Source organism: Enhydra lutris, unplaced genomic scaffold, assembly GCF_002288905.1.
Source record: "Enhydra lutris kenyoni isolate GAN:26980312 unplaced genomic scaffold, ASM228890v2 scaffoldscaffold10, whole genome shotgun sequence".
NCBI classification, from domain to species: domain Eukaryota; kingdom Metazoa; phylum Chordata; class Mammalia; order Carnivora; family Mustelidae; genus Enhydra; species Enhydra lutris.
Window position 1 is genome coordinate 2,161,568 of NW_019154094.1, and position 26,069 is coordinate 2,187,636.

At 52.4% G+C, this 26,069-nt stretch overlaps 1 protein-coding gene across 2 annotated transcripts in view; it reads left to right on the forward strand.

Moving 5' to 3' along the window:
• LOC111143819 (solute carrier family 27 member 1) overlaps positions 1–25,237 on the forward strand; it is a 29,816-nt gene extending 4,579 nt beyond the window's left edge. For both annotated transcript variants that reach the window (XM_022497736.1, XM_022497735.1), the window contains exons 3-13: positions 12,014–12,408; positions 12,541–12,702; positions 12,806–12,875; positions 13,681–13,772; positions 13,844–13,953; positions 19,965–20,174; positions 21,297–21,423; positions 21,512–21,649; positions 21,729–21,893; positions 22,279–22,425; positions 23,840–25,237. In XM_022497736.1, the coding sequence (XP_022353444.1) occupies positions 12,014–12,408; positions 12,541–12,702; positions 12,806–12,875; positions 13,681–13,772; positions 13,844–13,953; positions 19,965–20,174; positions 21,297–21,423; positions 21,512–21,649; positions 21,729–21,893; positions 22,279–22,425; positions 23,840–23,997 (1,774 nt within the window). In that variant the 3' untranslated portion in view covers positions 23,998–25,237. The remainder of the gene's footprint in view (positions 1–12,013; positions 12,409–12,540; positions 12,703–12,805; positions 12,876–13,680; positions 13,773–13,843; positions 13,954–19,964; positions 20,175–21,296; positions 21,424–21,511; positions 21,650–21,728; positions 21,894–22,278; positions 22,426–23,839) is intronic.
• The last annotated feature ends 832 nt before the right edge of the window (positions 25,238–26,069 follow it).

The window sequence follows — 26,069 nt, forward strand, 5'->3', positions numbered from 1 at the left end:
ATTCGTGCTGGCTGCCATCAGCTGGTTGGGGGTGGGGGGGGCTTGGTGGCTGTGTGGGTTGGATGGTTGGGGGCTGGGTGGTCAGAGCCAGCATGTCTAACTGTGGACCTCAGCTGTGCCCCTTGCTGGCCCCAGGAGTCGTACCCTCTGAGTCTCACTTCCTCCCTCTGTAAAAATAGTCGTTGTGTGTACCGCCTCTTCAGGAAGCATGCGTTGAACACCTGCGTGCAACATGGGCACTTGGCCTGCCTCATGGTACGTGGTGAATACTTTATTAATGCTTTGTGGCAAGCTGTGGAGGAGCAGCAGGCTCCCCCTGCTGGGGCCTGGTTCTGGGCTATTCTGTCTTGACTTGCTGGCTGACCTTGCGCATGTGAATTCACCTCTCTGAGCACCCACCTCATCCCATCACCTGTCACGTGCAAATCTTAGGACCCTACTTTGGAGGGTGCCCATGAGGTTAGCTCAGTGCCTGGCACACAGTAGGTGCTCAATAAATGCTAAAGCTGCTCATCTTAACTACTCTGTTCACTGTTGAATGGGTGAGATATCAGGATCTGACCAGGGAGGTGGGTGAATTTTTGGTGTTTTTTTTTGTTTTATTTTTTTATTTTGTTTTATTTTTGTTGTTGTTGTTTTTGTTTTTTAAATTTTGTTTTATTTTATTTTATTTAAATTTTTAAAGATTTTATCTATTTATTTGTCAGAGAGAGAGTGTGCGTGCGCATATAGGCAGGGGGAGCTGGAGGCAGAGGGAGAAGCAGACTCCCTGCTGAGCAAGGACCTGGGTACGGGACTCGATCCAAGGACCCCGGGATCATGACCTGAGCTGAAGGCAGACACTTAACTGACTTAGCCACCCAGGCGTCCTGACATGCATCTTTTAATATTTTGTGTTTACTTGTTTTGTGTAATAGTCAGTATATAACCCGTGGCACAAAATTCAAATTTTAGAGAGAGGTTTACAGTGAATGTCGTCCTCTCTGCTGCCCCCAGCCCTGCAGTTTCCTTCCTCAGAGGCATCTTCTGCCACTTTCCCAAGATACAGTTAGAAAAATCTGCACAGACCCACCTGTTCTTTGTGCCTACAGATGCCCTCATGTTTTCCATCCTGTTTCTCACCTGGTGCTTTCTTTCCATTTTTACTTGTAATTTTTAATTTTATTAAAGTCACGTGAGCTTTGAGATGAAAGCCTCTGAGCCTTCTACCTCGAGGGGCAGCTTCGTGCCCCACCTTTCGGCCACACCCACACTTTTCCTTCCCTACCTGGAATGACTCTTCCATCTTGTCTGACTCCTTTGGGCTTTTACTCCGTGTCTCTAAATGGGTTATGTGATGATATCTGCATTTTTTCATTTGGACACTTGATCAGTTGTCTCCCTCCATGGAAGACAAGGATGTGGCACCCCTTTATCCCCCTTGTCATCATGCTCTTCCTGTCCCTCTACATGCATGTACGCCCCGCTCCCCAACAGACACATGTTTTTCCATACCTTCATTGTCCCAATGTTATTACAGTCGATTCTCATTATCTGCGGTAATTTTGTTTTATAAAGTCACTGCAAACATTGGATTAACAAATATTGAACCATCATTCCTAGGGCAAGTACAGGGTTAGGGTTCTGCAAACCTTTGGTCACAGCATTTTTATCAACCAAGCAATACATAACCTTGTTTTATGTTTGTTCTATTTAGAGACACCTCGTGGGGCGACTGGGTGGCTCAGTGGGTTAAGCCTCTGCCTTGGGCTTAGGTCATGATCTCAGGGTCCTGGGATCAAGCCCCGCATTGGGCTCTCTGCTCAGCCAGGAGCCTGCTTCCCCACCCCCTCTCTGCCTGCCTCTCTGCCTACTTGTGATTTCTGTCTGTCAAATAAATATATAAAATCTTAAAAAAAAAATAAAGACACTTCATTTTATATATATCCCGCCCCCCCTTTTTTTTTCAAAGCAAGCTCTGTGACCAGTGGGGCTTGAACTCATGATCCCAAGATTCAGAGTTACATTTTCTACTGCCTGAGCCAGCCAGGTACCCCCATAGTCTTTTTATTTATCTATTTTTTAAAAAAGATTTTATTGATTTATTTGACAGAGAGAGAGAGAGCACAAGCAGAGGGAGCAGCGGGCAGAGGGAGAAGCAGGCTCCCCACTGAGCAGGGAGCCCGATGTGGGGCTCAATCCCAGGACCCTGGGATCATGACCTGAGCTGAAGATGGGTGCTTAATGACTGAGCCACCCAGGCGCCCCCGCACCCCCATCCCCGCACCATAGTCTTTTAAAAGAAATATATATTCTTGACTCATTACCAGTGAACTTATGGCCAACAGCATTATAATTCACACCTGAACAAAACTTTCTAAGTAAGGCACATCCCAGCCTTCTTGCCCTTAGAAACACTAGAGAACACTTTAGCATTATGCCTGGAGGCCCTTTTAAACAGCAAAATCACCAGCAAAAAGGACAAAAATGCAAAAAATGTGGCGCTAAATAGACCGCCAAAAGGATGCTTGTTTACAACATGAGCAGAAACAAGAAGGCCGAGTGTTGCCCTGTTTGACCTAACCTGGGAATGTCCACATTGGCAATGCAACTTATTTGCTGCTCTGTGTGTATCCTCGAATGGCTGTGAAAGTAATGTGAATGTTGATTTTGGGGTTACAAATAAATTTTAGTGAGCAGGCAGATTTGCAATGAAGAAATCTGTGAATAATGAGAGTTGACTATTATCCATTATTATAATTTGGTCAGGTCAGTAATTGGTGTTTACATTTTTTTTTCAAGATTTTATTTACTTGACAGAGAGAGACACAGCAAGAGAGGGAACACAAGCAGGGGGAGTGGGAGAGGGAGAAGCAGGCTTCCCACCTAGCAGGGAGCCCGGTGCGGGGCTCGATCCCAGGACCCTGGGATCATGACCTGAGTCGAAGGCAGTCCCTTAATGACTGAGCCACCCAGGCACCCCTACATTGTTTTAACAGTAATAGTATTCTCACTCAGTTGAGCTGTCTAGTATACTATGATCATTTTTTATTCTGTTAACAACCTTTGTGTATTTTCTTTGAGGTTATTGGTTGCCTTTATATTTGTTCGTTTTCTTGGTATTTATCATTACTTCAAGCCCAGACAACAGTTGTCTCTCTCTTCTCTCATGACTTTTATAGCATAAGATGGGCTTTCAGTTTCACCTTTTTGAAGAAGTCTCTCTCTAGCCTTCAAACTGCCTAGGCTAGGCTTGTTGCCCCCTGCACCTGGTGCATAGCCACCATCTAGGCTTAATCCTAGCCACCATCCTGAGGATGGGTATTACTTCTCTGCCTGCTTGTGATCTCTGTCTGTCAAATAAATAAATAAATAAAATCTTTTTTAAAAAATGGAATTAGCCCACCATCTTGAAAAGTCTTGGGTTGGATACTCTGCTTCCTGGATCCCTGGTGGTTTTTTTCTTAGGTTTACTCCTTTGATCTGTTGCAGCACATCCTTATTAGCTTTTGGAGAAATATGGATGAGAAGTTAATTTTTTTAAAAGATTTTATTTATTTATTTGACAGAAATCACAAGTAGGCAGAGAGGCAGACGGGGGGGGGGAGCAGGCTCCCCACTGAGCAGAGTGCCCAATGTGGGGCTCGATCCCAGGACCCTGGGATCATGACCTGAGCCGAAGGCAGAAGCTTTAACCCACTGAGCCACCCAGGTGCCCCAAGAAGTTAATTTTTTGAGACCCTTCACATATGAAAAGATTTTAATTTCTACCATCACACTTGACTGATGGTCTGGGGATAGACTTCTAGGTTGGAAATTATTTTCCTTCAAAAATGAAGACATTTCTTCTCACATTATTGTTGAGAAGTCAGAAACCCTCCCAATTTCTGATTTTTTTTTTCTTTCCGGAAACTTCTGGGATCTTTTCAAGATGGTGGGCTAATTCCATTTTTTAAAAAAGATTTTATTTATTTATTTGACAGACAGAGATCACAAGCAGGCAGAGAGGCAGGCAGAGAGAGAGAGAGGGGGGGAAGCAGGCTCCCTGCTGAGCAGAGAGCCCGATGTGGGGATCAATCCCAGGATCCTATGATCATGACTTGAGCCGAAGGCAGAGGCTTAACCCACTGAGCCACCCAGGCACCCCTATTTCTATTCTTTGTATGATCTTTTGGTTGGTTTCAGGTCCATGAAGTTTTCTTGAATGATATTGATGATTTACTTATGTTTATTTCCTTTGCTCTTCTTGGAACTCCTCTTATTCAGTATCTGGAACAGCATTTGGTTTGATAACTATTTTTTTTTAAGATTGTATTTATTTATTTGACAGACAGAGGTAACAAGTAGGCAAGAGAGGCAGGCAGGGAGAGAGAGGAGGAAGCAGGCTCTCCACGGAGCAGAGAGCCCAATGTGGGGCTTGATCCAGGACCCCGGGACCATGACCCGAGCCGAAAGCAGAGGCTTTAACCCACTGAGCCACCCAGGCGCCCCTGATAACTATTTATTCTGTCTTTATGCTCTGCCATCCTTGCTGTAAAGGTTTCTTGTCTCCAGCTGGGTACCCTCATGGTCTCATGTTGGCTGCTGTGGTTCCAGCCATTACATGCCAGTGACAGCTTCTCTGGGTAGAAGAAAGGGAACATGGGACTGCTATGTTTCATGTTGAAGAGATTGTGTGAAAGTTGCTTATGTGTTGCAGGGAGGTGTATGCGCTGGGAGTTCAAGGAGCCAAAGGGGTCACCAGGCAGAGCCTGATTTCCAGGGCTTTGAACGCTGAGCAGAGGAGTGTCGTGTGCCCAGGGAAGGGTTCTGAGCAGGAGAGCAGCATGGTTAGACTGTCTTGCACCGAGGAGGAGGAGGGTGGCACAGCAGGGACGGTTTGGGGCAACCAGGCTGAAAGGTGGACTTGTTGCTGGACAGTGGGAATGGAAACATGGGCTCCCCTGTTTTAGGTGCTGGGGTGAGAACAGTAAGCAAGACAAGGATTGAAGATGAAGCATGGTGTACAGGCATATCTCGTTTTATGGTGATATTGTGGGGTTTTTTTGCTTTGTTTTGGTTTTGGTTTATTTATTTTTTATTTTTATTTACAAATTAAAGGTTTGTGGCAATCCTGTGTTGCGCGCATCTCTTGGTACCGTTTTCTTCTCACGTGAGCATTTGCTCATGTTGTGTCTCTTGTCACATTTTCACATTTTGGTAATTGTTGCAATATTTCAAACTCATGTTTCATTATCATATTGGTTACGGTGATCTGTGATTAGTGATTATGACTCGCTGAAGCCTCAGATGATGGTCAGCATGTTTTAGCTGAAGAAAGGAGCTAAATAAAGTATTTTTTAAAAAGATTTTATTTATTTACTTGACAGACAGAGAACACAAGTAGGCAGAGAGGCAGGCAGAGAGAGAGGATGTGGGACTCGATCCGAGGACCCTGAGATCATGACCTGAGCCGAAGGCAGAGGCTTTAACCCACTGAGCCACCCAGGCGTCCCTAAAAAAAGGTATTTTTTAAAAGATTTTATTTGTTGGGCATCTGGGTGGCTCAGTTTGTTAAGTAACTGCCTTGGGCTCTGGTCGTGGTCCTGGGGTCCTCGGATCAAGTCCCATGTTGGGCTCCCTGCTCAGCAGGGAGCCTGCTTCTCCTTCTCCCTCTGTCCCTCCCTGCCCCCCGTCAAATAAATAAAATCTCTAAAAAAAAAAAAAAGATTTTATTTGTTTATTCATGAGAGAGAGAGAGAGAGCAAGAAAGAGCGGCAGAGAGAGAAGCAGCCTCCCTGAGGAGCAGGGAGCCCAGTGTGGGACTCGATCCCAGAACCATGGGATCACAATGTGAGCTGAAGGCAGGTGCTTAGCTAACTGAGCTACCCAGTCGTCCCTAAATATGTATTTTTTTGATTAAGATACATACATTGGTCTTTTAGACATAATGCTATCTATTGCACACTTAATAAATTAGAGTATAGCATAAACATAACTTTTATATGCCATAGGAAACAAATTCATTTGATTTGCTTTGTGGTGCTGTTTGCTGTATTGTGGTGGTCTGGAACCAAACCCACAATATTTCTGAGGTATGCCTGTGCTCTCTTCCTGTGGCACAAACTGGGTGACCTAAGACATCCGTATTTAATTCTGCTATAGCTATAGAGGCCGCAAGTCTGAAGTCAGGCTGTGGGCAGGGCTGGATCTTTCTGGAGGCTCTGGGGGAGACTCTCTCATGCCTGTCTCCTGGCTTCCGGTGGTGGCTGGTGCTCCATGGCAGTGCCTTGGTTTGAAGTTAGGTCTACCCTGATCTCTGCCTCCGTTCTCATGTGGCCTTCTTCTCCGTGTCTGTGTCTCCTCTTCTGTCTCTTATAAGGACATTTGTCATTAGCTTTAGGGCTTACCTTAGTCCAAGACGATCTCTTTAAGATCCTCAACTAATTAAGATCTACAAAGACCCTTTTCCCACATACGGTTTCTTTCACAAGCTCTGGAGGCCAGGACTTGGATATATCTTTTGGGGACCACCATTCACCCTGTTGTGCAGGGAGTGGGGCCTGGCCCAGAGCAGAGCCAGGAGACCAGGAAGACTGACTACGGTGCTGGTCCCATTGAGTCATGGTGGAGCCCGGGCTGGGCTGCCAAGATGGTCAGATTCTGGCTAGTCTGCACTGGAGAAAGTCATTTGTTCTCTCCATCCCTGAGGACCTCCTAGGTGCCACACCCCATCTGGGCTTATGGGACACCATGTTCAGTGTGACACGCTGTGAATGTGTCTAAGTACTCCCCCTGTCCAGTGGAGCCCACAGTCTAGTGAGAGAGAAGAATAATCAAAAAGGCAACGAGGACATAATAAAACATCCAAAATTGACAAGAAGGCTAGAACATGTTGGGGGTGGGGCAGGGATCACTGGTGGTGACTTCAGCCAAGGTGATCAGGGCAGGGCCTCCAGCGCAAGTAAGCAAATGAGAGGAAGCAACCTTGCAAAGATCTGGGGAAAGGAAGAGGGAAGAGCAGGTGTAAAGCGCAGAGGCAGGATCCCGCTGGGCAGAGGAACAACGGATCCCTCTTATTCAACCCTTCTTCTTGGCTGGGCACTTAACATGCTTGACAGGTATTAGGCTGAGAATTGCATTGTTTGGGTGGCTGCTCTGGGCCCCACTTCCTGTTTGTAAATAGGGCAGTGGCAGGACCTACACTTTGGTGAGTTGGAACACACCTTGGAGGTCGTTTGGTCCAGTCTTTGGACGTTCCAAGTAAGGAAACTGAGGCCTGTAGGGAGGGCAGGGTCTGTCCAGGCCCCCACAGCTTGTAGGCAGTCAAGGAGGCTTTGAACTAAGACTGTGAACTCTAGGGCACTTTTTTTCCCTGGGCTGTGTTGGGGCTCAGAGCTCCTGGACGGTGCTTGAGAAATCAGCTCCCCCTCCTCCTCCTCCTCCGCCTCTCTGCCTTACCCCTGGGGGCTTCCTGGGCTGACCCCTGCTCTTATAACTTGCTTGTTCCTCTCTTTTCCTTGCAGGGTGTATACGAATGAAGTTGCTGGGTAGATAAAGTGCTAATTCCATTCTGATTTCTTACTCACCGTGCTTCCTTCCGTGGGGGAAAGGATAGCAACAGAGTTGGTTGGGAATATAGGATGTGCCAGGCCCCGTCTTCAGCGATCTACCTCTGGCCTCTTTTCTCCCCGCCATGACCTGGGAGGTGGGGGATCTTATTGTCCTCATTTGTCGTGTCCCGGGACTGCTGTAACTGATCACAAACTTGTGGCTTAAAACCACAGGAATTGGGGCGCCTGGGTGGCTCAGTGGGTTAAGCCTCTGCCTTCGGCTCGGGTCATGATCTCAGGGTCCTGGGATCGAGCCCCACATCGGGCTCTCTGCTCAGTGGAGAGCCTGCTTCCCCCTCTCTCTCCGCCTGCCTCTCTGCCTCCTTGTGATCTCTGTCTGTCAAATAAATAAATAAAATCTTTAAAAACAAACAAACAAACAAAAAAACCACAGGAATTTTTCTTCTTCTAAGTTCTGGCGACCAGAAGCCAGCCATCGAGGTGTCGGCAAGCGTGCTCCCTTGGAAGGCTCTCGAGGGAATCCTCTCTTGCCTCTTCCAGCTTCTGAGGGCTCCAGGTGTCGTGAGGCTCGTGGCCGTGTCACTCCTGTCTCCTCCCCAGTGTTTCTGTGTTCTCCTTAAAAAGACACCTGTCATTGGACTTAGGTCCCGCCTGGGGAATCGGGATGACCTCGTCTCATACGCACCTCAGTTACATCTATAAAGATCCTACTTCAGGATGAGGTCACGTCTGAGGTTTTGGGTGGATGTGAATTATTGGGGACACTTTTCAACAGCCACAGTTGCGTGCAGACGGGGGTGGGGGGCTGTGTTTGCGTAGCGTGGTAGGACACCAGCATCGTCCTGTGTTTCGTGCCAGTACTGTATCCCCGGACACAATAGACAGGGTGCTTGCTCTCATAGAAATCAATATAAAATGCCAGGAAACCCATAAAGAAAGCTGGTCATTTCCAATTGTGATGATCGCTCCGAAGGAATAAAACGGGCTGGGAGCGTAGCAGTTACCCATCATTTCCATGGGGTAACAAATTACCCCAGAACCTAGAGGCTTAACACAAGGCGCAGTATTATATCCTGTGGCTTCTCTGGGTCAGGAAGTCAGATGTCACCATTTTATCTGCTCTGCCAAGTCTGGGGCTTCCACTGGCCGACTCAGAATCTGGGACCGGAATCACCTGAAGTTTTGTTCACTCAGATGTGTTGTTAGAACACCTGTACATGGGCTCTCCACATGGTCTGGGCTTCTTTGCAACTTGGTGCTGGGTTTTGAGGGCCACTGTCCCCAGAGAGTGTGAGAACATCAGTGTGCCTAGAGGAAGGGGGTGCTGTCTCTGTGCCCCCATCTCGGAAGTCACACAGCATCACTGCTGCTATGTTTTCTTCATTAGAAGCGAGTCCCTGAGTCTGCCCTTTCCAAGGGGCAGGGAAATAGGACCTGCCTTTTGAAGCGAAGACTGTTAAGGAATTTGCAGGCAGGTTCTCAAACAGCCATAGTGACCCAAGCTGGGCAGGGCAAGGAAGACCTCTCCAGGCAGGAGCTGGACCTGAGAGGTAAAGGATGTGAAGGAAGCCTGATGAGACGTCTGGGGCAGAATATTCCAGCAGTGGCAACTGCATGGGCAAAGGCCCAGGGGCAGGAACCTTTGCCAGGCTGAAAATCAGGGAAGGAGGTGAGAGGAAGCTGGAGGAATAGAGGGCAGGATGAAGTGGGCAGATAGATGGGGACTGGGGCAGGCGGGGCTTTGGAGGGTTAAAACATTTTTGTGGGGAGAGGGTGCCTGGATGGCGCAGCTGGTTAAGCATCTGTCTCCTGTTTTCCGCTCAGGTCATGATCTTGGGGTCGTGAGATCGAGTCCCATGTCTCAGCACGGAGCCTGCTTAAAATTCTCTTTCTCTGTCTCTCTGTGCCCTTTGCCCCTCCCCTCTTAAAAAATAAAAAATAAAAATAAATAAAAGATTTTATTATGGAAGATTTCCTGCCTATGGAAGTGGAGAGAATAATGTTTTGAGCCCATGTGCCCATCCCCCAACATCCATGACCTTCACTGACTCTTCCTCCACTCTCCGAGTCCCACTGGCACATCCTTTCACCTGTTAGTTTTCTAGAGTCTATCTCTTGGAGGCAAAGACTCCCCCTTTTTAACCTTGCCGCAAGATATTCTTCCTGAGTTGTCCTGTTCATTTTTATTGTAGTGAAGTGTGTATAAAATTTACCTTAGTGACATTGAGCACATTCACAGTTACATAACCACCACCTCCATCTGGTTCCAGAACATTTCCATCACCCTAAAAGGAAACCCCATTCCCATTAGCAGTCATTTCCCCTCCCCGCAGCCCCTGGCAACTGCCAATTGGCTCTTCCCATGGGTTGTTTTTGAGGTATCACTTACATAAAATGAAATATACCCGTGCTAAGTATACATTTGGGGTTTTCGATCTAGGTAACTACCACCATCAAGATACAGAGCATCCCCATCTCCCCACAAGACTCCTCCCGCCCCTTTGCCGTCAGTATCTCAGCCCCCCAGTGCTCACTCTGGCCCCCCACCCCCACCGATCTGCGTCTCCCACCTGATCAGCTTCACCTGTGCAAAGCAGGTGCTTGCTGTGTGGGCATGAAGGAATCCATGCCTCTGTACTGGTCACCAGGGAGGGGCGGGCTCCTGGGCTCCAGATTCAGGGTCTTGAAGGGAGTTGTTCAGCCTCTCTTTGCTAAGCACCTACTATGTGCCAGGCTCCTGGTGGGAGGCAGGCGTTGCTTCCCCTGGTCACTGCAAACAGGGGCTTGGATGAGCAGAGCTCTGTGGTTAGAGGCTATCAGTCACCCCAAGAGTAATGGGCCAGGCACCCAGAGGGGACTGGTGGGTGGTAACCTCCCCAAGACCCTTTGTTTTTGGCCCTTACAGCCATCCCCCTGCCTGTCTTGCTTCTCTTCACAGAGGTCTTGGCCTGGGAACTTGCCCCTCCTCTCACCAAAGATCTGGCCAGCCATAAAGAGGTGGCTGCTTTTTTTGGGCTGCGGGGTTCAGGTCTGGCATGAGAGCTCCAGATGCCTCTCTCTCTCCCTCCAGTGGTGTCCTGTGGGATTATTTGTGGCAGGCTCACTGCGCTCCAGGAGAGTGGGGCCTTGGTCTGTCTCCACGGCTGTCTCTCCAGGGCCTAGAACAAAAATAGACACAAGTGCCTGTCATCCAGAGCAGGGAGAGATAACCCAGCGGCAAAATGGTAGGTCAGTAAACTGCACAGGGCATTTGACAGTGTAAGTGCCGTGTTGAAAAATAAACAAAAGCAGGGATCAGGGGGGTGGTGGTGATGGTACCGTAGCAGATGGGTGTCCGGGAATGGCCACCTGAAGAGGGTGGCATTTAAGCTAAGACCTGATGGAAGTGGGGTAGGAGCAATGTAGACGTTGGTGGAAGAGTGGTCTAGGCAGGGGGTATGGCCTGTGCAAAGGCCCTGAGGTAGGAGTGTGCTGGGTATGCTCAAGGAATAACAAGGAGGCCCCGTGGCTGGAGTGAGTGAGCAAGGGGGAGCTGGCAGGGGAAGCAGGGTGGAAAGGGAGGTGGAGGAGGAGAAAGTTGGAGGGGGAGAAGGGTTATGTCCGGGTCACCACTGGGTCTTGCCCATTGGGGGCCTGGCACACAGGAGATGCTCATCATTTGGGAGATGAATGGAAGAGTCTGACTCTGTGCTGGCTGCTACCTCCAGGGATGGAGGGCACACTGAGGTCCAGGTTTGGGGACATGAGCACAGTCTGGCCTGTTTATTGGGCACCTAGTACGTGCCAGGCTCCTCAGCCAAACCAGATGTGACTTCCCCTTGGGCGCTCACGATCTAGGGGTGGGGGGGAACACCCATTATCAAATGGCTTTGCACAGAGGCTTTGATGGAGAATAGGGGATAGGGAGAGCTTCCAAGGTGGGCAAGAGAGAGTTTTCTGAGCCCAGCTAGTGCCTGCCCCAGTTTGGCCCCATTTGGGGGACTCTATGCTTGATGGGGGAGCAGTGGGCACAATAGAGGGGCTGAGCCCTGGAAGTCTTCCTGGAGGAGGTGATAAGGACACCAGGTTGGGGTGGATGCAGCATGAGGAATCTAGGCTAAAGGTGGTGGTGGGGTCCATGGAAGGCTCTGGATGTTCCAGGAGAGAAAAAGAAGGACAGGACTGGACCTTGGCTCCCTCAGAGTCACTGAACTAGCTGGGGTGGAGAAGGACAGAGTCACTCTGATTTTCATGGCATGGCGTGGCCAGCTTTGACCATCTGTGTACTTCTGGGTTGGCTGGCAAATTGCCCTTTCTATGCCCTTAGTACCCCCAAGAGACCCAGTGACCAAAAGGTCTTTATTGAACCTTTGCCTTCCTTGGGGGTGCAGGACTTTTCCCTCTGCTTTCTCCAGATGGAGATGCTGAGGCTTGGAGAGGTCTCCTGGAGGCCAGGCAGGGCACCCAGTGACCCCATCCCCTCTATTCCCCCCTCCCCCCAGCGGCCTCTTCGTGCTGATCCGTGTCCGTCTGGAGCTGCGGAGGCACCAGCGCGCCCGCCACACCATCCCACGGATCTTCCAGGTGGTGGCGCGGCAGCAGCCGGATCGCCTGGCACTGGTGGACGCAGGCAGTGATGTGTGCTGGACCTTCGCGCAGCTGGATGCCTACTCCAATGCTGTGGCCAACCTCTTCTGCCAGCTGGGCTTCGCGCCAGGTGACGTGGTGGCCATCTTCTTGGAGGGCCGGCCGGAGTTCGTGGGGCTCTGGCTGGGCCTGGCCAAGGTGGGCGTGGAAGCCGCTCTGCTCAACGTTAACCTACGGCGCGAGCCCCTGGCCTTCTGCCTGGGCACCTCGGGGGCCAAGGCCCTCATCTTCGGAGGGGAGCTGGCGGCAGGTGAGGTCGGGTGCACGCATCATCTTGGGTCGGGACTCCTGGGTTTCCAGGACCGGGAGATGGTGTGGTGCATCCCAGGCCTTGGGAGGGGTCCTGGCTGTCCTTGACCGTGACATCTGTTTTGGGCTGCAGCGGTGGCCGAGGTGAGCGGACAGCTGGGGAAGAGCCTGGTCAAGTTCTGCTCCGGAGAACTGGGGCCTGAGGGCATCATGCCAGACACCCAGCTCCTGGACCCGTTGCTGAAGGAGGCCTCCACAGCCCCCCTGGCACAGCCCCCTGATAAGGGCATGGATGGTGAGGCCAGGGTGGGACACCCTTCTTCTGCCAGTGCCTACCTACCCTGTCCCCTCATCCCACCCACCCAGTCTTCGGTCTCCAACACACGCATCTCCTGCAGATCGACTCTTCTATATCTACACCTCGGGGACCACAGGGCTGCCCAAGGCTGCCATTGTAGTGCACAGCAGGTAAGGGGCCCATGGGCCTTATCCCAGCTTTGGGGAGTGACTCCAGGTCGCCTCTATGGCTGACCCCTTCCCTCAATCTTGTTGGAATCTTGGGAACATTTCTGTCTCAACCCAGTAAAACCCACAGCCCATCTCGGGACAGAGGTGCTCTGTGTCCCTCCTTGGTCTCTTGCTCCTGCTCCTGCCCCTAATGGCCCTGCTCCCCTCAGTGGCCGCAGGAGGGTTTGAAATCCTAAACCAGACTCCCCCGGTGCCAGACTTCCCTGTACCTTCCTTGGCCCTCAGAGTAAAATCCATGGTGGCGTTGTGCAATGCCTGCCAATTCTCTCTGCTGTCCTCTTCCTTCTCTCCACTCCTCACTCCTAGCCTTTCAGCTCCTTACACTTCCACAGATCCACCAGTGTCCTTCTGGCCTCAGGGCCTTTGCACATGCTGTGCCCTCCACCTGGCCGCTCTTCCCTGGCCCTCCCCGGGCCCCACGATGGCTCCTTCTCACCAGGTCTCAGCTCATGTGTCACCTCCCCACACAGGATCCCCCAGCCTCTCTGGCTGTGTCACCTTCAGCCCCTCTCCGTTTCTCTGCTCTCCTATTTCTAATGGCCCCTAGCACCATTGATAGTTATTGGCGGCATGTTCCTCTCCAGCACCCCTGTGAGCTGGGCTGGCTCTGCCTGGGTCCCTGCGGTGTTCTGCCACCTCCCCTCCCCTCTCGCCCCCCCTTGCTGCCCCCCTCTCCTGCACGTTCCCCCCACTCCCATGCCGCGGAGGATGTAAGTCGCAGCCCCTGCACTCCCCGCCCCCGCAGGTACTACCGCATCGCAGCCTTTGGCCACCACGCCTACAGCATGCGGGTGGCGGACGTGCTCTATGACTGCCTGCCCCTGTACCACACGGCAGGTACCGCGGGCGGGTGGGGGCGGGGTGGGGGGCAGGGACTGGGGACTCCTTACCGAGCCCGCCCTCTGCAGGGAACATCATGGGCGTGGGGCAGTGTCTCATCTACGGGCTGACGGTGGTCCTCCGCAAGAAGTTCTCCGCCAGCCGCTTCTGGGATGACTGCGTCAAGTACAACTGCACGGTCAGGCCCCACCCCTCCCGCGTGGCCCCACCTTCCACCTGCCAGGCCGCCTCCATGGTAGAGCCACACCCCCACCCACCCTCCAAGCACCACCCCCACCCCGCCCCACCATGGCTGCTCTGGAGAGGGACAGGAGGGTGGCCTGCCCCAGGCTACACCTTTCCCCCCCACACCCCGAGTAAGCTCAGTGGATCCGCATGACTGCGTGAGAGTGGGCAGAGGCATCACCAAGACCATTTTGCAGGCCGGGAAACTGAGGCGTATACTACAGACGGGGTGGGGCCCAGGCCGCCCGACTTCTCTAAGGAGTCCGCCCTGTGTCCCAGGAGTCTTCCCTGCTGGTGGCCCCAGGAAATCAGGAAATGAAACCAGTGCGTCCAGACCCCGCTCTGGGCTGGTTAGGGCCACAAAGTGTGGGGCTTCCAGGCGGGGTGAGCATGAGATAGAGGTGGAGGACATCCACGGTCCTGGAGACGGGGGAGGATAGGGGGGACTAGGCCCTGTCCTCTCCTCTTTTTTCCCCTCCACGGTGAGAGGAAACCAGCCTGAGGATCTCAGTGCCCTGGTGGGGGTTTATATACAGGTTCTAGCACCTTCCTCCAGGAAGAAGGGTTGAGGAGAGGAGAGAAGTGGGTGTGGCCAGGGCCTGGCAAGTTTTGGCAGGTGCCCGCCTTGCCTTGTCAGGTGGGGACCAGAGAGGTCAGGCTGGCTGCCCAGGTCACACAGCTGGGCAGGGTGGGGGCTCTGGGCTGGCATCCTGGGGACCCCTGGGGGCAGAGGCTGGGATCAGCTCCACTTTTGAGGATTTTCCGTTTTGCTCATGGGGAACTCTCTAGGAACATCATTAAACCAAGTCTTGAAATGCGGAAGTCTATTTTATTAACTTGATGATCAAGAGTCGTGAATACAGATAGTCCACACTCTCTGAAAGTTCCGATTACGACTTCGCTGTGGGGAAAGACCTATATCATCAGTCCCTGATTTCTCTAACCGAAAGAACTCCAAAGAGGATTTTCTCTTTTACGAGAAAAATAATCAACATGCATTCTAGTACTGATGTATATCTTTCATAAAAGTGAAGTGTAATTCGTACTTTTAGGTATCAGGGGATATGCTTGTTCCAGCTTATGAAAGCTTTCCTAGGAATGCTCTGTTTTCGGGTTGTGGGCAAAGGCTGTGTACATGAACATGGACAGAAGAAGGTACAGGTGATTCCCAAGCACCTGTCACTGGCCCCAGGGGGCCTTCAGACACCCCATCCCACCCCCTTGAGCCCCACCCACCTCCCTCCTTCTGCATCCTTGTGAAGCAGCCCCCAGAGAGAAGTGTGTGTCCTTCACAGAAATGCTTCGGGAAAACCTCCGAAAGATGAGAACGACTTTGTTTTTGGGGCAAAATTCGTATAAAAGAAACCATTTTTATTTTTTGATTTTTAAAAAAGATTTGTTATTTATTTATTTGACAGGTAGAGATCACAAGCAGGCAGAGAGGTAGGCAGAGAAAGAGAGAGAGAGGAGGAAGCAGGCTCCCTGCTGAGCAGAGAGCCCGATGCGGGGCTTGATCCCAGGACCGGGATCATGACCAGAGCCGAAGGCAGAGGCTTTAACCCACTGAGCCACCCAGGTGCCCCAAGAACCATTTTTAAAGCGAACAGTTCAGTGGTGTTTGCTATATTCACAATGTGTATAGCCATCACCTCTGTCTAGTTCCAGAACATTTCCATCACGCCAGAGGGAAAACCTGTTAGCAGTCACTCTCCATCCCTGTCCCATCACCGCCAGCACCCCCCATCCCAAACTGGGTAACCACTAATTTGCTTTCTGTCTTCATGGATTGGCCTGTTCTGGACATCTCTTGTAAGTGGGACTTACACAGCGTGTGGCCTTTTGTGTCTGGTAAGGACTGTTGTTAAAACAAGAAAATTGAAAGCAGGGTCTTGAAGGGATATATTTTTTTAATTTTTAATTTTTTATTAACATATAATGTATTTTTAGCCCCAGGGGTACAGGTCTGTGAATCTCCAGGTTTACACACTTCATAGCACTCACCATAGCACATACCCTCCCCAATGCCCATAACCCCACCACCCTCTCCCTACCCCCCTCCCCTCAGCAACCCTCCGTTTGTTTTGTGAGATTAAGAGTCTCTTATGGTTTGTCTCCCCCCATGGATCCCATCTTGTTTCATTTTTTCCTTCCCTATCCCCCAAACCCCCCACATTGCCTCTCAGATTTCGAAGGGATATTTGTATATCCCTGTTCCCAGCAGCACAATTTATGATAGCTCAAGTATAGAAGCCACGTAGGGGCTACCAACCGGTGAATGGATAAACAAGAGATGGTGTATTCATATGACAGAATATTGTTCAGCCATAAAGAGGGAGAAATTCTGGCACATTCCACAACATAGATAAACTTTGAGGACATTGTGCTGAGGGAAATAAGCTAGTCACCCAGAGACAAATGCTGTATGATCCCCCTTATATGAGGGACTTAGAGTGGTCACGGTCATAGAGACAGGAAGTAGGCTGGTGGGCACCTGGGGCTGGGGTGGAGTGGGGAGTCAGTGGTTAGTGGAGATAGAATCTCAGTTCTCCAAGATAAAAGGAGTCCTGATGGATGATAGCGGCTGCACTGCAGGGTGAGTGTTCTTAGTGCTACCACACTGTGCTCACAATGGTAAATTTTATGTTATGTATATGGGGACACAACAACAAAAGGAAAAAAAAAACAAATACACCATAAGCTCAGCCCCATCATCACAGCCAAAACGTGACAGTGAGCTCTCTGTCATCAGAAGTCTGGGCAGCGGCTCCATCCCCTGTGTCTCACTGGGTCAAAATATGACTTTTCCCCCCATTTCTGTAATTTGGAAAAAATCTGGTTTTAGAGGAGACCCACACATTTTGACCTGTCGATGTGTCTCATGAGAATCCCTTCATCTGTAGGAGCCCTTTGTCTCTTTTTTCTTTTTCTGCCTTGTATTTACTGAAGGGCTGTGTGTCCAGTAGTAGTTTCCCAGTCTGGAGGTTGCTGGGGTGTCTCTTAACATGTTCCTCTATCCCCGGTGTTTCCTGTCCGTTGGGAGTTGTTGGGTACAATGCAATGTTTCTCAGCGATGATGCTAAGGATATTTGGGGCTGGATCATTCGGTGGGGGCACCCTGTGTACTATAGGACATTCAGCAGCATTCCTGACCCCAAATCACTAGACCCTGCCCCTCCCCCCACCCCCCCCAGGTTGTGAGCATTAAAAATGTACCCAGATGTTGCCAAGGGTTCTGGGAGGACAGAATTGCTGGTGGTTGAGAACCTCTGGTCTAGATAATTGATCAGCTTCAAGTTCAACTTTTTTTCCTGGAAGGCCCGCAGTGTCTGGTGGTCCCTCTCTTTGTCCTTGATGTGCCATACTCCCACTGGGCACGGTCACGGGTCTCCAGACCCTTGATAGTCTATTCCGTTTCTAAGAAGAGGAATTTCTGTGTCAAGAGAAGGTACCCAGGAAACCCTAGGGGCCCTTTAAGGAATAGAGGACAAAATCCTCAAAGGTCAAGTTTAACAAGAATGTTGCTAAAACAAGCACATGCATTTGGGTTCAGAAATCCCATCCTCTGGCTGTTGGATGGGGAAATGGTGGCCGCAGCCAAATTACAGTACACCTATCCTCACGGGAGACAGCAGGTTGTCATTTAGAGCCCCACTTTCTTAGCTACGTAGCAACAGACAGGCAGGAGACAGGGCTGGACCCCTTCTCATCCCTGGGGGACTGAGTATGTGGTGCCTTTATCCTTCCATACCCACTGGGGTGTGTGCACCTGAAGTACAAGATCACCCTGACAAAGGAGTCATGGCAGGGTCCCCGGTCAATGATCTCCTCCCAGAATCTTTTTTTTTTTTCCTATTCATCCAATCTCTTTTTTAAAATTTAAATTCAATTAATTAACATATACTGTCTTATTAGCTTCAGAGGTAGAATTCACTGATTCATCAGTCTCCTATAATACCCAGTGCTTGTTCTATCATGTGCTCTCCTTAATGCCCATCATCTGGTTATCCCATCCTCCCACCCCCCTTTTTATTTTATTTTTAAAAATGTTTCCACCCCCCCTTTTTAAAAAAGATTTTATTTATTTATGAGATAGAGTGCACAGCAGGGGGTGGGAGGGACAGAGGGAGACAGAGAAGCAGACTCCCCGCTGAGCAGGGAGCCCAATGCAGGGCTTGATCCCCAGACCCCGGGATCATGACCTGAGCTGAAGACAGATGCTTAATTGACTGAGCCCCCCAGGGGGCTCCCAGCTCCCAGTTTCTATCCAGTTGTCACCCTGTAGGCTGGAGGTTTTAGCATAGGCCCACTGATGTATGGCTTTCTGAACTGACCTGAGTTGTCTTCCCTTGAGCATTGGGTCTGTGTGAGGGTCCAGACCAGAGGTAAAGATCAAGTGTTTGCTCTCAGTGCAGGGACACAGCCTCGGGCCACAGGGAGGGGTCATTACCCCCTCAGCTGCCTCAATCATGGCTGGCATCCCTCCTCTGGCCTGAAGAGAACAGCTGAGAGCTGCTCAGGGCAGGACTTTGCATCATTTGACAGGAGCCAAAAGCCTAACCTAAACCCTGGCTTCCTGAAGAAGGGGATTTATTAGCTCATGGACCTGAAGATTCCACATGGGGACAGCTTCAGGCACAGCCTGATCCAGAAGTGCCTCAATCCCTCTCCATCTCTTGTCTTTCTTCTTCCTTAGTGGCAGCTTCCTTCCCAGCCCTACTTCTCTCGGGCTGGGAAGGTTCCCAGCAGCTCCAGGAGATAAAGAGCCTTACTCTTCCTTTTGGTTTATCAGAAGTCCTGGGGCTGATTCTTATTGGTCTAATTCTGGTTAGGCTTGAACCACTTAGTAGCTGAGATTGTACTGGGCTGATTGGCCAGACCCTGTCCGACGTTCTGCCCTGGAGATGGGGTGGGCTGGGCCACAGGCAAAAGCAGGGACCTGAGCCTAGGGGCCCAGGGAGAGAACTTAGCACCATCGGGTTCCAATCTTGCCCCATCCCTGCTTGCCTCCTGGTTAGATCTTGGGCACGCTGTTTCCCTCTGTGGATCTCAGGGCTTCATGTCCAAAATGGGGTGTTGGGAGAATTAAATGAACTCTGCTTGGCGGGAGAGAGTACTCAGCACATTTGTTTTTTCATCAGAGATTTAGCAAGCAGTGTTCAGGGACAATCTGTCCGCAGCGGTTACCTTTGTCCCAAAACGGGAGAGCCCAGACGCATCCCAGGGAAGAATGCCCCAGGCAGAGGGCAAAGCATGTGCAAAGACCCTGAGGAGGAGCCGTGGTGGCAGTGGGTTTTGGTGGGAAATGAAAGGAGAGGAGGCAGTGAGGACGGTGGGGCCGGAGGGAATTGGCCACTGGCAGAAATTTGGACTTTGTCCTGTGTGTGAGGGGAAGGTGTGAGCGCTTGAAAGCTGTGATGTTCATCTTGGTGGTTAATCCCGAGCATGTAACTGCTTCATTCAGACTCCGGGGTCAGGCTGCCCAGCTTCAAATCAACCTCTGCCGTTTATCAGCTTTGGTCCAGGTACTTACTGTTGGTGACCTTCAGTAAAATTGGGGATGTTGGTGGTAATCATTCAAAGTCAACCCAGAGATGAGGACTGGAAGGCACCTGAGGTATCTGGGAGATGCACCTCTCCCCACTGGCAGTGGAGCCCCCGGAGCTAGGGCTGTGGGCTGAGGGCTGGCTGGTGGGGTGTCAATGGTGCGCCCCACATTCCTGTGCTGCCTGTGGCACACGTGGGGGTCCCTGGAGACAGCGTGGAGAGCAGAAGGGTGGGGGAGGGGCATGAGGGTCGCTGAGTGCATCCTCCTGCCCCCCACTCCCATCCAGCAAGGGGTAGGAGCAAAAGGCCCCAGGTTGGGGGGGCGCGGGTGTTACATTGCTCTGAAGATGATCTGGTTTTAGCACCCAGGTGGGAGGGGTGACTCCCCTCGGGCCCATCCCTCGCTTCCCCCCACCCCAGGTGGTCCAGTACATCGGGGAGATCTGCCGCTACCTGCTGAAGCAGCCTGTGCGAGAGGCCGAGGGGCGGCACCGCGTGCGCCTGGCGGTGGGCAATGGGCTGCGGCCCAACATCTGGGAGGAGTTCACCGAGCGCTTCGGTGTGCGCCAGATAGGCGAGTTCTATGGAGCCACCGAGTGCAACTGCAGTATAGCCAACATGGATGGCAAGGTGGGTGGGGATGGAGGTGGTGGGGGGTGGGCGTGGGCAGGTTATCACGTTCGGGGATCGCTGCCACCTTGGCCTCCTCAGCCCCCCCGGGTTCTCGTAGGACAGCTTTACCCCTGGGAGGGCTCTGCCAGGCTCACAGGGTTGGGGGAAGGGGGAGCTCCTGGGTCTGGCAGGGCCACACACAGTCCTGGGTCTGTGCCCCCAGAGTTCAAGTCCTCTGTCAGGCGGTGTCCCTTGGGCCAGGGCCTCAGCCTTCCTGAGCCTCAGGTTCCACCTGTGGGGGTATCAGGGGTGAGCAGGGACCTGGGGGATCCTGGCCCGGGGTTGGCATGCCCATCTCCTCCTACTGGGGAAGTCGCTCAGACTCCTTGGGCTTTGGTTTAGTCATCTATAAATGGGGATGATAGCTCCCTGGGTTTGTTGGATCCCCAGCAGACCGTGAGCTCAGCACAGCACCCCCAGGGAGCAGGCTCTCTGCAGATGCTTTGAGGGTTAGCAATCACTGTCTCCATTCTGCCCGAGCGGGACCCTCCTCTTATGCAGCCCTACCAAGCCACGCATAGATCAGGAGAATCATGATAAAGCAAGCATCTGGGGTCAGGGATTCCTTTTTGTCTGTCTCTGTGTTGGGGCCCCAGTACCTGAGAGCCAGCCCCCCTCCCCCCACCCCATGCATATCTGTTGAATAGACAGCCGGGGAAGATACCCTGGCCATGCTCATGGAACTTGCTGCTGTAACAAACATGCCCAACAGCATAGAGACAGGCATTTCTATTCATTGGATTGAGCCAGTTGGGCAGTGGGCTTTAGGGTCCTTCTAGGCATTTCCTTCCTGCCAGCACAGAGGGTTTTATGGACCAGGAAGTGGTGACCAGTCAGCGGGTTTCTTCACATGGTTGCAAAGGCAGCTGGGAAGTGGGGGAAGAGGGAGCCTGATTCCCAGGAAGGAGGCACTGCCCTTAAGACCCCCTTTTTCAGATCACCCAAGGTCACAGAGTTCAGGCAACGCAGGGGTGTTCATTCCAGCCCCTGGGGCAGGAGAGGCAAGGTGTCCGTGGGGAGGACGCTGTGTCCCCCGCCATCCCCCGGGGCTTCTCACCAACTCAGATCGCTCTGTCCCAGGTTGGCTCCTGTGGCTTTAACAGCCGTATCTTACCCCATGTGTACCCCATCCGGCTGGTGAAGGTCAATGAGGACACCATGGAACTACTGCGGGATGCCCAAGGCCTCTGTATCCCATGTCAGGCCGGTGAGCCAGGCCCTGCCCAGTCCCCTGGGGAACTGGGGCCCCCACCCCCTGCACACCCAGCACAGCCTGAGGGTGGCCTCCTCCCCAGGGGAGCCCGGCCTCCTTGTGGGCCAGATCAACCAGCAGGACCCACTGCGTCGCTTCGATGGCTACATCAGCGAGAGTGCCACCAGCAAGAAGATTGCCCACAGTGTCTTCCGCAAGGGTGACAGTGCCTACCTCTCAGGTGCGAAGACCCCAGGGGCGGGGTGCTGGCTATGGGGATGGTGGGCCACCATCTCACCTCTCCTTCTCCCCTCTGCCAGGTGACGTGCTGGTGATGGATGAGCTGGGCTACATGTACTTCCGGGACCGCGGTGGGGACACCTTCCGCTGGCGTGGGGAGAATGTCTCCACTACAGAGGTGGAGAGTGTGCTGAGCCGCCTGCTGGGCCAGACAGACGTGGCTGTGTACGGGGTGGCTGTGCCAGGCAAGCTGGGGTTCTGGGGTTGGTCCTCGGGTATGGCAGCCCCAGAGGAGCCAAATCTGCATGAGCTTGAAGGCACAGGTGCCCTTGGGCAGTGCTCAACCTGGGTAACTGCACACGGCAGCTGGGATAGGGGCCCTGGATCTGGAGTCACCCCTCATGGATGATAATCAGCCTTGGTTTCCTTATCCGGAAAATGGGATCAGGAAAGCTACTGTCTCACTGTTACAGAGAGTGCTGCAGGAGCTCAGTAACACAGTGACTGTTCCAGCAAATGTTATCTCAGATGGCAGGGACTGGACGTCAGAGGTCAGGGGCCTCCAAGGGTGCATCCAGTCCTGCGGTGGGACAAAAGGTGGGGTGTTCTTAGCAAAACCTCTGTCTCCAGGAGTGGAGGGAAAAGCAGGCATGGCAGCCATCGCAGACCCCCACGGCCAGCTGAGCCCCAATGCACTGTACCAAGAGCTGCAGAAGGTTCTGGCGCCATATGCCCGGCCCATCTTCCTACGCCTCCTACCCCAGGTGGACACCACAGGTGCGGCCTCCTGCGTCTCTGTCTGTCTGTCCATCTGTCTGTTGATTCAGCAACCATTTGCTTATTTGTCCCAGTTTAGGCCTCCCTGCCAGGTCTGATTGCAATGGTCCGTGGCATGGCAGGCACCGTGGGCTCATGTAGGGGCCTTATCTTGTTTTCTTTGCATCGTTATTTATTCCCATTCCTCAATCCCGGCCCCCCTAGGCATTCTGCAGTGTTTGGTGCATTTCTTCCATTTCCCGTATTTTTCTGATGACTAGGAAATTTGAGCAAATCGTATTAGTACCTCGGAGGTTCGCAGAACTAGGAGGTTCCCGCTCCTATAAGTCACCTGTTTGTAATTTTTGTCCATCTTTTATAGCCTTGCTCTCTTTTTCTTCTTGACCAGAAGTTTCTCCTGATAGTCCCAATGTTAATTCCTTAGCGGTTTCGGACGTCAGGAGTCTTCTCTTTGGGAGTCTTAACTGTCAACCTTGTTAGCGGGGCCTTTGTTGGAAAGAAGCCCTTCATTTTGATACAAACTTAACCTTTTTTTTTTTTTTTAATCTTATGGTTTGTGTTTTTGAAGTTTTATTTAAAACGAGAAACCTGGGGCGCCTGGGTGGCTCAGTTGGTTAAGCAACTGCCTTTGGCTCAGGTCATGATCCTGGAGTCCCAGAATCAAGTCCCACATTGGGCTCCCTGCTCAGCGGGGAGTCTGCTTCTCCCTCTGACCTCTCCCTTCTCATGCTCACTCTCGCATTCTCTCTCTCAAATAAATAAATTAAAAAAAAAATAAATAAAACGAGAAACCTTCTCAACTCTAATGCACACAGGTCTCCTGCCTCGGTTTTTTTCCTACTCATCCTACCCCTGAGCCTTAATTTTCATGAAACTTTAATTGTCCACCGCAGGGAGTGCAGACTGTTTCTTAAAGGATCAGATGGTAAATATTCTCAGGTCTTTTTGGGCCATGCAGTCTCTGTCCGAACAACTTACCTCTGCCTCTGTTGTGCAAAAGCTGCATTGGATGGTGTGTAAATGAGTGGGTGTCACTTTGTGCCAGTAAAAACTCTTTACAAAACAGATGATGGGCTGCATTTGGCCCTCAGCTCTGGGTTGCTGACCTCTGACCTACTTTGTGGCAGATTCAGCCCTGCCTTGGCCTCATGGGAAGTGGACCCGTGCCCAGGCAGGGAATCCACAGTGTTTGGGATTGTGATGGGGTAGTGGGCAGGGAGGTCTCCCTGGAGGAGGGGGTATGAAGTCAGGATCTGAAGGACAAGGGGGAATCAGGCCAGCAAAACGGGGAAGCATGTTTCCAGCCGAGGGGACGGCCTGTGCAGAGGCCTGGAGGTGTAGGACAGGATGTTGAGTTTGGGGATCCCAGAACCTTCCCCCCAACAGCTAAGAAACCCCATGCCCACCCCCACAGGCACCTTCAAGATCCAGAAGACTCGACTGCAGCACGAGGGCTTCGACCCACGCCAGACCTCGGACAGGCTCTTCTTCCTGGACCTGAAGCAGGGTCACTACCTGCCACTGGACCAGGGTGTCTACACCCGTATCTGCTCGGGTGCCTTTGCCCTCTGATGCTCTTCCTCTGCCTGCTAGAGGCTGCCAGCTGGGCCCTGCCAGTGAGGCAAGCTGGAGCCAGACAGCCCTGCCTGGGGAGGGGCTGGCCCAGATGCTCCAGGTGGGGCCATCCTAGTGCCGAGCAGCTGGACCCCAGCAGGAGCCCACGGCTCTCCTATCTTCGCTCTCCTCTTTTCTCCTCTAGGCTCTCTTCTGCCTGAATTCTGGCTTCTGTGTTTGTGTGTGTGTGTGTGTGTGTGTCTTCTCCCTGCTTCTGTTCCATCTGCCCTCACCTCTTCCCTCTCTCCTCCCCGGCTTTCTCCTGGGATCTATAGGCGTGCAGGGTCTCGTTGCCCTCGAGGGGCATCCCTGCTGGGTCCTGGACCCAGAGTAGAGCCTCCTGGCCTCCCTCTCAGCTGTGCCTTAGGGAGCCTCTGTCCAGGCCTCCCCAGGCTGCCGGACTCCAGGGCATCCTCGCCCTCTCCGAGTGCCAGGCAGACCCTCCATCCTCCCCCCTGAGCAGAGGAGCCACAGGTGGTCCGCCCCACTCACCTGGATGTAGGGGGGCATTGTTAAGGGACCCCTAGGCCAGCTAGAGATCTCCCAGGCTGGGCCAGTTGCCCTTTGCACTTGACCATCTTTGCTGGGTCTCCCATACACTGTCTGCCCTTCCTGATGCCCGGAAAGTTCCAGAATCAACTCTTACCCCTTGGACATTGCCTCTGCCCACATGTCTCCTTTTAGGCGTCTCCACGGAGCTCCTGTTAGAGGGGCCTTGAAGATTGCATTGGGTGGCTGTTCGGCTCACCGTTCAGATGCTCACCCTGGCAGAGCCCTCTCGGTGTCCCCATTTGGCACGGCTACTGCTGGGACCCATAGGAGTGGCAGCAGTGGTGTCAGGGGAGGGCTCGTGCCTGGGGGGTGGTGTCCGAGATGGACTTTTGGGCCTTGGGGGTTCCAGCCTGTTGAATATCCCCACTGGCCTCGTTGGTGATGGTGACCCAGTGTTGGTGGTGACATCTGGGATGACACAACCAGGATGGCTCGGACGTCCCCATTGGCCTTGTTGGTGGCTCATCCTGGACTCCCATGGTTGGGACTGGCCACCCAGACTGTCCGTCCTGCTCTCCTCCTGCAGCGGCATCCAGCCCCACAAATACTGGGACCAGTGCTGTTGCATGTGGGCCTTTCCAAGCACCAAGGTTTTGTTTCCTGGTTGAATTCAAGAAATAAACCTGCAGAGTGTCTGGTGCCCGAATCCCGGTTATTTACTGTCCTTCTCCATGTGGCGCGGAACCCTTTCTGAGTTTCAGATGTCAGGACTTTTTGCTGGGGAGCTCACGGTCATTTCTTGCTGCCCCCAGTGGCCTGTAAGCGCAACTTCAGGGCCTCTGGGGTCTGGGGACTGGCTGCATGTGGGGGTGAGGTGAGGGGAGGTGGGGGAGTGAGGAGGGGTGGGAGATGGGGGACTTGGGGGTGCAGAGGGGTGGTTAGCATCCTCCCTACCTCCCGGCAGCCTCTGGGGCCTCACAGAGTCCTGCACCAGCCTCAGTCCCAGGGAAGGGACGGTTGATCTGCCGGTGGGTTCTGGCAGGTGCCCCAGTGTGGCCGTAGCCCTGGGTGCGAGCTGCAAAGGGGGCCTTTGGAACTGGCTTTCCAATCCAGGACTCCCAGCTCCAGAGTCTAGACACTCAATCCTGACTTCTGCTGTTCCCCCTTCAGTATTACAATGTCTGTCTCATCTTGTCTCCACTGCAGGGGACAGAGGAGGAAAGGGTTGTGATGCTTGAGCATTTGCTGGGATGGGGCAGCCCTGGGGATGGATGGGGGGGTGGGGGATGGATGAAGCCCTAGTTGGCTGGGGCTGGTCCTTGGATGCCCACCGTCCACAAGGAGAGGGAGGCAGAAGTATCCACTGCCATTGGGGATGGAGTGTCCCCAGTATGCTGAGAAAGCAAGTGCATCCCATATGACATCCCATCAGACCTCGCAACTGCCGTGGTCCCCATTATACAACTAAGAAAACAGGCACGAAGAGGGGAACGAAGTCAATGCCGGCAGCTCCTGGTGAGAAAGCGGGCCAGGGGGAC